This window comes from Varroa destructor, unplaced genomic scaffold, assembly GCF_002443255.2.
Source record: "Varroa destructor unplaced genomic scaffold, Vdes_3.0 BEIS01000001.1, whole genome shotgun sequence".
Taxonomy (NCBI): Eukaryota; Metazoa; Arthropoda; class Arachnida; order Mesostigmata; family Varroidae; genus Varroa; species Varroa destructor.
In genome coordinates this window covers 69,624,358-69,637,433 of record NW_019211454.1, presented here as the reverse complement: position 1 = coordinate 69,637,433, position 13,076 = coordinate 69,624,358, and the positions used below count along the sequence as shown (strand labels likewise).

At 39.4% G+C, this 13,076-nt stretch overlaps 1 protein-coding gene across 4 annotated transcripts; it reads left to right on the top strand.

The window, feature by feature from the left end:
• Positions 1–332: 332 nt before the first annotated feature.
• On the top strand, positions 333–12,735 carry LOC111254110 (signal transducer and activator of transcription 5A-like). Of its 4 annotated transcripts, none has more exons than XM_022814641.2 (6): positions 333–637; positions 4,141–4,359; positions 6,724–7,213; positions 7,425–8,725; positions 9,980–10,242; positions 10,935–12,735. In XM_022814641.2, exons 2-6 carry the CDS (start codon positions 4,150–4,152, stop codon positions 11,011–11,013), a joined length of 2,343 nt encoding a protein of 780 aa, XP_022670376.1. In that variant the 5' UTR covers positions 333–637; positions 4,141–4,149; the 3' UTR covers positions 11,014–12,735. The 4 variants fall into 4 exon arrangements, with proteins under 4 accessions (XP_022670376.1, XP_086839541.1, XP_022670368.1 ...); XM_086983415.1 differs by having other exon boundaries at positions 333–677; XM_022814633.2 differs by lacking the exon at positions 333–637 and adding an exon at positions 694–2,360.
• The last annotated feature ends 341 nt before the right edge of the window (positions 12,736–13,076 follow it).

The following is a 13,076-nucleotide window of genomic DNA, read 5'->3' as shown; positions in this document are numbered from 1 at the left end:
AACATGACCATTGAACGACGTTCTTGAGCATAAGCCTATAGCGAAAGTAGCATTTCGATTGACACATGGATCAGCTGTTCAAAGACAACCTGCATCGAACCGGTAGAAGCAGGCCTAAAAGAAGCTATCTCTGTTTTTGCCTGATATGATGATTTGTGCAGTTCGACAGCCTAACATCCTGTACCAAAGCGCGCTTTCCCCTTTCTACATCAGCGACTTATCGGCTAGCGCATGTTTGATTCCATTGGATGAAGCGCCCTCTCTCGAAGCCCTTTCCTCGTCTCGAGAGGAGCACTAGCCTCTACCTTCCTTTTATGTGAGCTACGCGCTGATTATCAGTTCCACGAATTGTAACGTTATGAAAGCATTGGCTGTATGCGACGACGACGACGACGACAGCATTACTGCTGCTACGACTGCTCGTTTGTCGATCGTTTTGTTTCACCAATACCACCAGCACGACGAGCGGCAGCTGCGGCGGGCGTCTCACCACTGCCTTCAATACGCCGCTGTTGAACGTCTGACTACTTGAGGCGGCGGATTCGTAGAAGTCGACTAGTCACTCGTGCTCGCTTCTTGTCCTCTGTTGCCGCTATTGTTATTATAGTGATAGTTTTTGTGTTGAAGCATCGAGGAGGTACGTACAATTTGGAATTAATACAACGAGCCAAACTTCAGTGAGTGCACAAGCGATTTTCGCCAGTTTAAGCTTCACAGCCGTGTGTGACAGAGGCATGTTGAATCTAATTCACTACGACAGTGACACATAAGGAATGCTAGAATACGGCATGCCAAAAGAAGGAACGTAAACAAACGGGTCTTGGAACAAACGCTGTTTTTTGCATCAGTGCAACGTGCTTAGGTTGCTCAATCACAGGCAGAAGCCCACTGTGCTGTCGCGTATAGAGTTTTCAATGATTTATTTGTGCGTCAGTTTTAAGCAACGCTTGCTTAACGTGACAGATGTCAATAGATGATGATACGCTCCTAGTGTCAGGTGTAAACATACCTTTGTGTGTACTTTGGCACAATGCTCCTTGATTACATTTTAACTTGAGTAAATATAATGTGTCCCAATCTAGTCTTTTACTGCTATACACGTCCAGCAGGCAAATTTAATGCGCGATGCATGCTATTTGACGGATTGTGTTTTTCACTAAGCAGACAGAAATTATTAGCACAACTCTTGGTTCGCGTTACTGGGTGTTGGGTCAGGTAACGATACCGAAATCAGCGTAAACTCCTATATGCTTGTTTGACAGGGCTGAAGTTGATACACGACTCTTGAAGGTCCACGCATCTTTCTATAGCGGTTAATGGGTTTGATTTGGTTGCCGGTAGCCAGCTAACTAAGTTGCGTATTTCCCAGCCTCTCCTACATCGGTTCCACGGAACCGTAGGAAGTTAGATGCGTAGGGATTTTGCCGGTTGATCACTCGACCTATACGGTGATATAGATTCGCATATCTCAGCGGGAGGCTGTTGGTAGACTTAGTCAGAGAAATTTTCGCTTATGGGTATCTTTAGCCTAAATCGCTTCGTCTATGCTCCTTTCATTCTAGTCATTAATCGTTTGCGAGTCTCTTCTCCTAGCCCTTCATCTATAGTTTCGCGCATCCGCACAATGCCAGTTCTGCAAAAGATCCGATAGACCTCAAATTTGAATCATCTGCTTTTTATTTCTTATGGCTTAAGAATCATTCTGGCAGATCGTCTTTAGCTATCCAACACACGGTAGTTTTCGCGAGCAGGTTCTATATGAAATTGGTTAGTATAGTTTAAGATCTGTTGAGTTCTCTGCCGGTGCTGGGCACTAGTGTCCCGTCTTACTTTATGGTCTTACATAGCTGAATCTATCGGGGGAGTGTTCGCGAAAGGTTCAGATGATGGCTGAGCTTATCGAACGAGAGCGTGAGACTCGAGCAACTCGGCTGCCTGGTTCGTCAACCCCTCATTTGGCGGAAGACCAAGCAGCTAGAGCTCCTTGAGCGATAGACCGGTCGAGTTACCGCCCTCTCAACGAACCCCTACGGACCTGTCTACCCCCCCCCCCCCCCCCACGCTCATGATTTTTTCTCAAAAGTGACATCTGACAACAGGGGTCTGTATGCAAGCAACATCGGAGCGCCAGCGAGTAGGCAAAGAATCCTCTCGGTTTCGACCGCATGTGTAGTATAGATTTTATTAGCACATGTAGTTGGCCGCGTGTGTTCAGTATCAATCTCAAATCTCTATTTTCGGAGTAAATTGGTTCGTTAATGTGAATTATACAGTGAACGTTTTCGTCAGTCGTTTGTGACTTCGCTGTTTACCGAATACTCTACCAAAAATATACCGTCACTTCAAGGATGTGGAATTCTGTATGTGAAATAACCACGATGACAACAATAATGGCGTTTGTACCTCACACTCGATTCTTGACCTTTAGCTGCTGCTTTAACTATGTTATTTAACTTATTATTCGCGTATTATTGTGTAAACACGTGGATACAAATGGACGATTTGCCTTCATAGCCTAAAGGCCACCATAATTCTAACCTTAATAGTGTTTAGAGACTTGTTACAAATCCTAGAATTGGCGTCGCAAATGATCCTATTTTACCTAACGTGCTCTCTTTGGAAAACTGTTTCTTTCTAGAGGAGTTCTTGAGACTGTGCTAATTGGCGATGGCTTTTGTACATACATACATATATTTTTGCTAATCTAATAACTCTGGTAAGAAGATTTCTAGTGCTTTTGATCTAGTCTGCATTATAATAGCACTAAGAATTCCTACCTGATTATACGGGAGTTTGTTTTTGTTATGAAGTAATGTAGAACGATAACAGTAAGGCCGCAGCTACTGCTAATTAAAGAAGGTTTAGTTCCATACGTAACAGAATCAGTTCTTTGCTGAGACGGTTTGCGTCGTTGTGGTCACCTCTTAGCGTACTTGCTTCCGCATGGGACCGGAAATCTACTAGGAGATGGCGCTGTCTTTCAACAATTTCGAGATTCTCCAATCCAGAAGTGTACATTGACACCCCTTGAAAACGTTATGACTTCATCGCAATTATCGAATAACCACGTGGCACCGCAAATAGAGATCAGTTTTCAACGAGTGCACTAGAAGCGACCAATCACACAATTGTTGAGCTGTTATATACGTGTTGATTTTGTGTGATATTCGACAATTTTTACTGTGTTTTGAATAAGCTTCTAGGTATATGTTATACATTTCTACACCAGTGCATAATTTCGTTTATCTCTTGCCTGTAATATGTAATATTTTGTAATGAATTAGACGACAGGAACGTTTGTTTCATTTGTAATTAATTAGGTAGCTGATTATGTTAACCCGTTAGAAGAATTCTGATCAAGAGGGCAGGCACTGAAGATGATAAAAGGCTAGATTCTTAAATAGATGGAATATATCTATTCTATACAAAGAGATAAGGAGAACAGCCTTACCGGTAAAATGTACGAACCTTCCTAATCTGATCGGGGGCTAATAATCCGACGGGGTGCGATTACCGATTAGGCGATGGCGAAGCTAGATTCTTAAGTACGATGAACGTTTTACCATGTATCCAATAGACTTGGGAAAAAAATCAAAATATTTCATACGCTCCATTTATTAGCCTAGAGTTTTCGTTAGCGAATCCGCATTACATGTATATGCGTGTTTTACATAGAATTTATCTAACATTATAACATCGCATCGCGAGTGAGTTAGTTATTCACGTGTTTCGTCAGCAGTAAAAAATAACAGTATAAAATATTATATATTGCTTATGTTTAAAATACGCTTTTGTCATAACAGAATCATATGTCTAGCTATATTGTTAGCGAGCTGTCGATACGTACTATTACCATTTTTCCCAACAAAAAGACATATTTTAGGTGTTTCCGTTGTGGACTTCTGTGAACCTTGTCAAGTCCGATGTAAGTTGTTAAAGCAACCTCCTCGGGTCTGCTTGAACGCTGGGTGGTGAATATCACGTCTCTTCGTTTACGCGACGAGCTAAAGTTTGACAAGCGTTGCTAGTAACCGATTACAAGTGTTGGATGTGGTAATAATAATTGTTAGAAGAAACAACTAACCCCTGTACCTGTGTTTTGACTTGCATTGAAATTGGTGTCGCTTTCGAATCAAACAGGACGGAGCAATGTCTACTTCGGATAGTATGCAGCGCCTTCCGGAGGCCCAACAGCAAGATATGCAGAATTTATACGGACATCACATGCCCATAGAGGTGCGACAGGCACTTAGTGAATGGATTGGTAAACATGACTGGTTGCGTCTTAATCCCGATAGCAGCCCGGATCTGGCTAACTACATGTTGGCACTTACAGAGCAATTCTTCAGCGAGCTCGAGGTATGTTTCTCATGAGGAAATATTACATATCGCCTCTCTTCTTTTAACAGGGCGTAAGTTCTCGTAAGTGTTCTAAGTAATTATATTTTCTCCAAATCTTCTTCTTATTTAAATCATTCGGTTGGCTCGCTACTAAACCAGCTCACTCTTTCAGAACATATTCAGCCAATTGAAGAAAAAATTTGCGGGCCAGTTTTCCATCACCTTACTACACATTAGCAAATAGTTTATTCATTTGTCTAGTACGATACTACGATGAATAAAATCGATGCATATTATCCTGCTGTGACATGGTAAATATCCCTATGCTCATGACTATCTTTTATCTTAAAATGCACAGAGTAAGGCAGGCGTCCTTGGACAATTTGTAAAAGGTCTCTTCGAATGTATCTGCTTAACTACGAGAAGACTTCGCCCTGCATATAGTATATTGGACAGGCTTCACAGTACAAGGCCGATTCCTTATAATACTTTTCTTCTTCCTTGTAACAATATTCCTTATAGACCCAATTATGATAAATACATGTAATTGCATTCGACGCCTACAATTAAAGCCTTAATCAAAAACACAGTCGTATTGGTATATACAAAAGCTCCATAGCCGCTGTTAGTAGCTGTGTACATCTATTTGTTAACAAGGAAGACTTTATTCATTTTGGGTTGATTTATTTTTCTTGTTCCTACTGACTTTGCGTTGCTCACAAGGAGTTCCAGGGCCGGACAGGGAGCCACCTGTTTCGTGAAGCCCGCCGATCGTTGAGACTTAGTGATTTAAAGTGGGCATCATGTAGCAGAATCAAAACACGCATGGCTGTATGCATGGTATCGAGTTTGTCTCCACTTTCTTGGACGAACGATCTTACACCGTCGTACAAATCTTATCCATGTAGTTTTAATAATTCAAAATAGGATAATGTATCTTAAGTGCTTGTTTGAGACGCTGGTAATACTAAAGTTGGCCGCGTTCATGTTCGAGCGGGCTTCTATGACAAAATATTGCGCTTTTTCAACGAGCTCAAAACTGATTTTTGAAACAGGTATTAGCTAACAGGTGTAGCTCGTGTAGTGATCATGCTTCCCAGTCGCCAGCAGTATCAGCATAGAGAAACAGCTAACTTATACAGGCAAGACCATATTATTTTGCATTTACATCGCCTACGTCGAGTTGGTTCAGTTAGGGGCGCATGAAATTGTCATACTTAATGCTACCACCGAGTTACCGCTTTTCTCAGGAAAAAGCTCGCGACTGCAATTATTTTAAGCACTTGTTTAATTCAAATTATTAAGTTCAAGTTAGTAAATTTCAAATAAAAAGGATTTGCATTGTGTCGTAAAAGGGCTGCATCTATTTGGCGTCTATTTGTAGTACGTGAAACAAGTGCAGCTTATGCCAGCAGACGTCTTCAATTAACTAAAATTTATAAATAGTGATAGGAATATTACTAACATTCTAGATCATTTAATTGGACCTTACTATAACAAAGCGTACTTATATATAAGAACACATTAATTTTTTTTTTTTTTTAATATATATAATAACACAAAATTTTTTAATTGAGACACTACAAAAAATGATTATTAGATGGCGTGCCGCCATGCGAAACCAGTGTGTCGTCGAAATCTGTATGGTTTAAACCGGTAAGATGAATGGGCGTCAGAGATCCATGACAGGAAAGAGTTTTCTACACCGTTAAGACCTCTACTTGAATTTTCCTTTACTGGCACTATTAATCCTTAACAACAGAGTGAACTGGTTAGGTTGAGTTAGAATGGGAGATCTCATTATGTATGAGAGGAGTTGCTGGAATCGGATTTTGCGTTCTGATAGTCATCAATTTCGATTGTGACTGGCGATATTGTAGAAGAGTGATGAGGAATGCAGTACACTTATATATTAGATTTCCTAACTATAATTGCACTAATTCTTTGCTCTGTCTTTGACAATGCAAAATTACGAATTTAGTTTAGAATATTATTATTATTATCGATTATCATTATCATCATGATAATTTTACTTTCTAATAACGGTTGGAAACGTGTTTGAGGTTTCGTACCATTAGTAAGCGTTCGAAAGATTGCAAAAGGTCATTGGAATCGTAATTGAGGTCGAACTATCGAAAGTATAATTTGAGCATAAAAAATAGAAAATACAATTTTGCGTTTTCTAACGTCGCGTTTAACGATTTCCGTTAATGTATGTAAGTAAGTGAATTGCCATATCATTATTATCAATAGTAGGAGCTTCTATTAAAACAGAATAAAAATGGTGTAGTTCACAAAACAGTGCGACATTATTGTACTGTCTTCACTGTTCACTGCTCATTTATTCATTCACTAACGCATTTTTGTCCGTTTTGCTTATAGGATAGAGCAAACAAGACTGCAGACTTTGGGACCCGCGTCAAATTAGTGGATACTCACCGCTTTCTCAAACAACATTACAACATCGACCCATTGTACCCTATACGCGCACTGCGTACATGTATTCTTGGTGAGCAGAAAATTATCGCTCAGTATGAGCCTCCTCCTTCAGGCGGACAGCAGCAGGGTTTGTCACATATGGCAGGCAACGCAGACCCTTCGCTTACTATTCGTCGCGATCTCGACGAGTGTCAACGAAACGTACAAGCCATGGACGACAAAATCAGGGTGAAACATCAAGAAGTAGAGACTTTTGTCATCCGGTATCAGGAACTACAGAAGCGCAGCGCTCTCGTACAGCAAATGCAAGCGACAGGCCAGACAACAGATTTACATTGTGCCCAACAAGAAGTGGCACAATTTGAGGCAATGATAAAGAGCAATGCGAGAGAGTTACAGCAGGCGTGGTTGGACTCTATTGATAGATTAAAAGGTAGGTACCGTTAATTGATTTTGTATATGCAACAAAGGTAGCACAAAATGATTGTTCAGGGTGACAAAAAAACAATATAATGCTCTTGTGACAAACGATGAAAGGTAAAATAGCAGGTGGAAAAAAAAAGGAGCTACCACGTGGCAAGAGCAAATATTAATGAAAAGAGGAGTCAACGATACAAATAAGACTGTTTATCTGTTGTTTTCAGGGAGTGTCCAATGCTTGACAACCCTTGAGCACCAGATTGTTGACATTGAGCTTGGCAATTGGCAGCGAGCTCAACAACGGGCAGGAAATGGAGAGCCATTCCAAAATAGATTAGATCAGATCCAAGAGTGGTGCGAAATTCTCGCTGAGCTCATTTGGAAGCACTTGCAGCAGGTGCAAAGGTTTGAAGTTTTGATAAATACAATGGAGAAGATTACGGTGAGCCCGTCGGGGCCAGCCCTGTGTGACAGTCTCACGCAGCTTTTTGGCCGGATAAAGCTTCTTCTCTCTGCGCTCGTGTGTGGAACGTTCGTGATTGAGAAACAGCCGCCACAGGTAATGAAGACCAACACGCGTTTTTCGGCCACCGTCCGGCTGCTCGTAGGCGGTAAACTTAATGTGCACATGTCGCCGCCACAAGTCAAGGTTTCGATCATCAGCGAAGCGCAGGCCGTTGTGTTTGCTCGCAATGAAGCTTATCCCTCAAATGAAGTCTCTGGGGAAATCCTAAATAATATCGGAGCGATGGAATATCATCAGGCTACCAACCAGCTTTCGGTATCGTTTCGAAACATGTCACTCAAGAAGATCAAACGAGCAGAAAAGAAAGGAACTGAGAGTGTTATGGATGAAAAATTTTGTTTGCTATTTCAGTCAATCGTCAAAGTGCCTGAAATGACGTTTGCTGTACAGGCACAATCGTTGCCAGTTGTTGTGATCGTTCACGGAAACCAGGAACCCCATGCGTGGGCGACCGTTACATGGGACAATGCGTTCTCTAAACCGCAACGTCTACCATTTGTTGTTCCTGAATGCGTTTCCTGGAGGGATATGGCGCACGTCTTATCGACAAAGTTTCACTCGGCTACTGGTAGAGGTCTTTCTGAAAGTAACTTACACTTTCTGGCGACAAAGGCTTTCCGCAATCCAACTTTAAACCGCGATACTCAGGACATGATGCTTAGCTGGGGGCAGTTCTGCAAAGATCAGCTCCCTGAACGCACGTTCACGTTCTGGGAATGGTTCTATGCTATCATGAAGGTGACAAGAGAGCATTTGCGCCTCCTTTGGAATGATGGAGTTGTAATGGGCTTCGTTAGCCGACGTGAAGCTGAAGAAATGCTTCTAACTAAACATAATGGTACATTCCTTCTACGCTTCTCCGACTCAGAATTAGGCGGCATCTCGATAGCGTGGGTAGCCGAAACTGAAGCAGGCGGAAAAAACATTTTGATGGTGCAACCTTTTACGGCTAGAGATCTAAATATCAGCAGTCTGGCAGATCGAGTCTCTGATCTACATGTAAGTCGGTGATTCGATTAGAGAAATAGTCTATTCATAAAAATTATTCTACATTAATCGTAAAATATCATTCTATTGTGATTGCAATGCAATACTAATGATAATGCTTGCTATAGGTATATTTATAAAATACCGCACGAAAATCTCAGCACATAATTTATCTGCATAAAAATGAGCGAAACACTTTATCAAAAATGCTTATAAACACCCGGCTGTCAAACGGATATCCATGCGTTGTTAGCTTTTTCAAAAAATAGAATCGTGCCGATCATAACATCATTTTAGCCCCAGGTTCTTAATAAGTACGGGTGAATAGTTCGGTACTAGGCAAAGCGTGCTGCCACTCAATGCAGGCAGTGTAGTGCTGTTGCTGTGCCTTGTGGCAATTGGTCTTTTGACGACTGAAAGTTGTCGTATCTGGTTGGCTGTTCAACGGGGCGGTTTCGTTGTTAAGTGGCCCCTTTTACAACGAAAAAATAAGCTGTATTTTCAAGAAATGGGAAAATCAATTATTTGAAATGACTAGCCAAGTTGAAAGTACCGCAGCTTCTCAATCAGTGTAGATATCGCATGGAATAAAAATAATATATCGCTTAAATCTTTTAATTTAGATTCAGAGAAGGAAGTCATTCAGACAGAATGGAGCTGAATAAACCAGGTCTGAATTTATATCGTCTAACTATGGGAAACATAACGAACATGATAACTGAGATTAGTACGAATTGCTATTTACGATTTAGAAGGTTTTAGATACTTGCGCGGTGTAAAAAGCATTCCTTTCTTAATAGGGAGAAGCTCTTTTGGTGTAAAATTTTGCGATTCGTTTTGAGCTTGTAAAGACATTTTTAAGTCTTTAAGCTCCGCCTCGTCCAAGATTTTTCACACGCATCGCTTCACAGTAATCAGTGACTAATTTGTTTCTGAAAACCTCTAAAGAATTAAAGTTTATTGTTAATCCTTAACACAAATATATAGTAACTAACATTTAATGTCAATATTAAATAAATTTTCCCATAGAAAATGTTCACTGTTACAACCTAAGGGTGAGTAAGGTTCTGCAATATCGTTATATTCTCTATTAACAATGAATGAAATATGTTTACATCGCAATGCAGATCAATCTGTTTATTCTAGTAAATTGGTGCTGAATTCGAACGTCAATCACGTTGGTAAATGAACCGTAAAAATCAAATTTTTTTTTAAAAAATATTACGATCCTAACGCGTTTTGTACTTTTGCGACTGTGTTGCATAGAATATACTGTATCTGTACCCGGAAATTCCGAAAGAAACGGCCTTTGGTAGATATTACTCGCCGGCTGTAGCGACGCCACATACGAAAAATGACAATGGTTATATCCCGCCAAGGCTAGTCACGCAGATCCCGCTGCCATTCCAGCAGCATTCGTCGTTAGATTCAAATCCACCTACTCCTCAATCTTTTTACGGTCACTCCGAGCCTCAGAACGTATACGCTGGAGGATCACACGATAATGGATACGGAGATCCTAATTCAATGTAAGTACAAGATACCAGTCCTTAAGTTGACTCAGTGATTTTATCTAACCTTTCATTTATTATAGTCATGAAGATATTTCAAAATAGAAGCCGCATAGAAAAAAAATTATTATGTGACAGAGCTAGCAAAACTATTCCAACGCTCAAAAGTACAAAGAGCTACAATATAAAGAACCAAAGAAGCAACGCAGGTACGATTGACAAGTCCATGACGTTTTACAAATTTTATGAAATACTGATCTGATTATTTAAATAAACGTCACAATGGCAAATTGTTATTTTTGCATGTTAGAATTCATAAGCAAAATAATTTATATTCTATTTAAGTGGGTCGAATGTGAACTGCAAATGAGGTACATAGGAATGAATATACAATAAACTTTTTATGGCTCATAGTATATTTCATTATTGTAAAAATGTCACGACTTTATATTACTTACAATAGTTTTTTTTTTTTTGAACGTTAATATCTTTTTGTTTCAAATTTTTTAGTTGTATTGTAGCAGACAATATAACCTGATAAAATAAATACACACTTCTTCCAGTAGATTGATTATGCTATTCAAAGGGCGAATAATTAATAATTCACTTATGGATACATATATAAATAGACCATTTTAACCTGAAGAAGTTATTTAATAATAATTCACAAGTTTTGTGTTTCATTTTTTTTCTTCTTTTCGCTCATACAGGCTTTACGCTCTTTCCAATGTTCAAAATTCCGGCCAGTCATTGAAACGACTTCGAGACGATGATTATCGCGATATCTAAGATGAAACATCTGGAAGAAATAAAGTCCAGGCCGCCATTGAAGTTCAGGCCGCCTTTTACAGCCCGATAAGCTCAATAGCGAAGTCCACATTGCCTTCAAGCTTTGAGCTCAACGAAAAGCAAGCAATGCTAATATTGATAACATAATTACAGAAACATAGACGCAGCCATGAGAAAAGCAACAACAGCCAAGAGTACAACCGAAACATTAGCGTCAGAACAGTTATATAATTAGAGTACAAAGACATAAAGGTGTAGTGTGGAAAAAGCACTGCCGTTTATAGACAAATGCAAGCAAAACAGGATCAAGTTCTGATCCAATTGTTTTCCGGGTAGGCCCCGATTCAAACGATCATTAGAGGTCAGCCTCAACCAAGGTCACAGTACTACAAAAAAGATTTCCTTAGCTGCTAGAACAATTATAATCGTGCGTTCTGTTGACATTTTGTAATTAATCGATAAAAGCAGCTTTAGCAATGCTAAGCAACGTTAACGTTTTTGCAGTATTGCTACACATGATGGCAGAAATGTACTGAAACAGGGTGAAGCTGTAGTTATGAAAATCGGTTTCGTGTCATGCTAAAAACAACACTCCCTTATACGGGTAGCGCAAATCGACAAGCAACAGCTTTACTTAACAGGTTCTAAATAATGGCTCACCCTTTCAACAGAGTGATTTATTCTTGAATAGTTCGAATCATCTATTTTTGTATATATATACTTTGTGTACATAAAGACTGTGCTATTATAGGTCAATAATAAAAACTTGTGTATTAGCACATCTATATTGAATAACATTTTCACACACTCACTTTACTTAGGGCCGTAACTTTTAAATGGCGTGCAATTCACCCCAATAATGTCAAAATAATTATTTTATCATACGTGTGCCAAGCGAGCATAATGTTATTATTACTATTCTGCGACACATCACTTGTGCGAAACAATCTTGTACATAACCATCGACTGAGTAAGCAGTTTATAAACTCTGAAGTTGACAATGGTCACGAGGATGAACGATGATAATATCGGAGCCTACGCTCCCCAGTGTTTGCCTATTTGCGTATCGATTTAACAATGTCATATGTACCTGTGCTATCGCGGAACAGGGCCGATAAAAGCTAACGATTAAATGATTTTTTAAAGTCTTTTTGAAGACAAGCTCCTAAAGGGCCTTCCGTTAGATGTATGTGTGTATGTGTATGTGTAAGTGTGTGTGTGTGTGTCTGTGTCTGTGTGTGTGTGTGTTCGTCCACAGTAATTTAATCGCGTATGATTCATTTGTTTGCTATATAACTAGGTAGAAAAGTTTATCAATTGGCTAAAAGACAGCTAAGCTGCGAGTTATAAACAAAATAATACTTCATACTAAATAATATTTTAGAAACAGGGATGCATTTGGCATATAAAGGTTTTCTCTAATGACTTTTAATTACATTTTGGCTGAGAATAAAAAATAATTCTGTTATAATATACGCATTATGTGTAAACGATCATCTAAAGCATATAAAGAAATCATTTCTGCCGCACACCCCTAAAAAAGAGAGAACTATTTTACAGAGGCTCGCGCTAAACTGCCGCCAGCGTCAACAGAAAATGGTGGCAGACATTTGTTATCTACCTTTCGAAAACACACGCTCAGCCACTTGAGAGGACAAATGTATGCATCTCATAGTTTCTTAAGAAGGAATTTTCGACATTCAATAAAAAAGAGTTTAATAAGATTGCGTCTTTTCTGCATGAGTAGCTCGTGTGCATAAGTAAGTCTATGCAGAAGCTCATGTCGGAGTTCATCACAAATTAGTAGACACTGTAGCAATTGTTTAGATTCAATTACATGAAAAATATAAAATCAAGATAAAAAAAACAGGCCACAAAACATGCGTCTGTTAATTCAGACTTCCGTACCGGCAAGAACTTCTTACTAAATCGACTAAGATATAATAAACAAAACAATATCGTTAAATGAAATCAGATTTAAAAAACTTCCTAGAAAAACTTAGTAGAACCTAGAGTCAATTTGGCGATCCTCGAAAACTGAAGCAGTGTTTGCTTTTATTTCT

Bases quoted from the DNA above. Each gene is read 5' to 3' on its own strand.
- LOC111254110 (XM_022814633.2), top strand. The intron at 7,214-7,424 runs GTAGGTACCGTT...TGTTGTTTTCAG, and splicing joins CTCTATTGATAGATTAAAAG to GGAGTGTCCAATGCTTGACA. The intron at 8,726-9,979 runs GTAAGTCGGTGA...TGTGTTGCATAG, and splicing joins ATCGAGTCTCTGATCTACAT to AATATACTGTATCTGTACCC.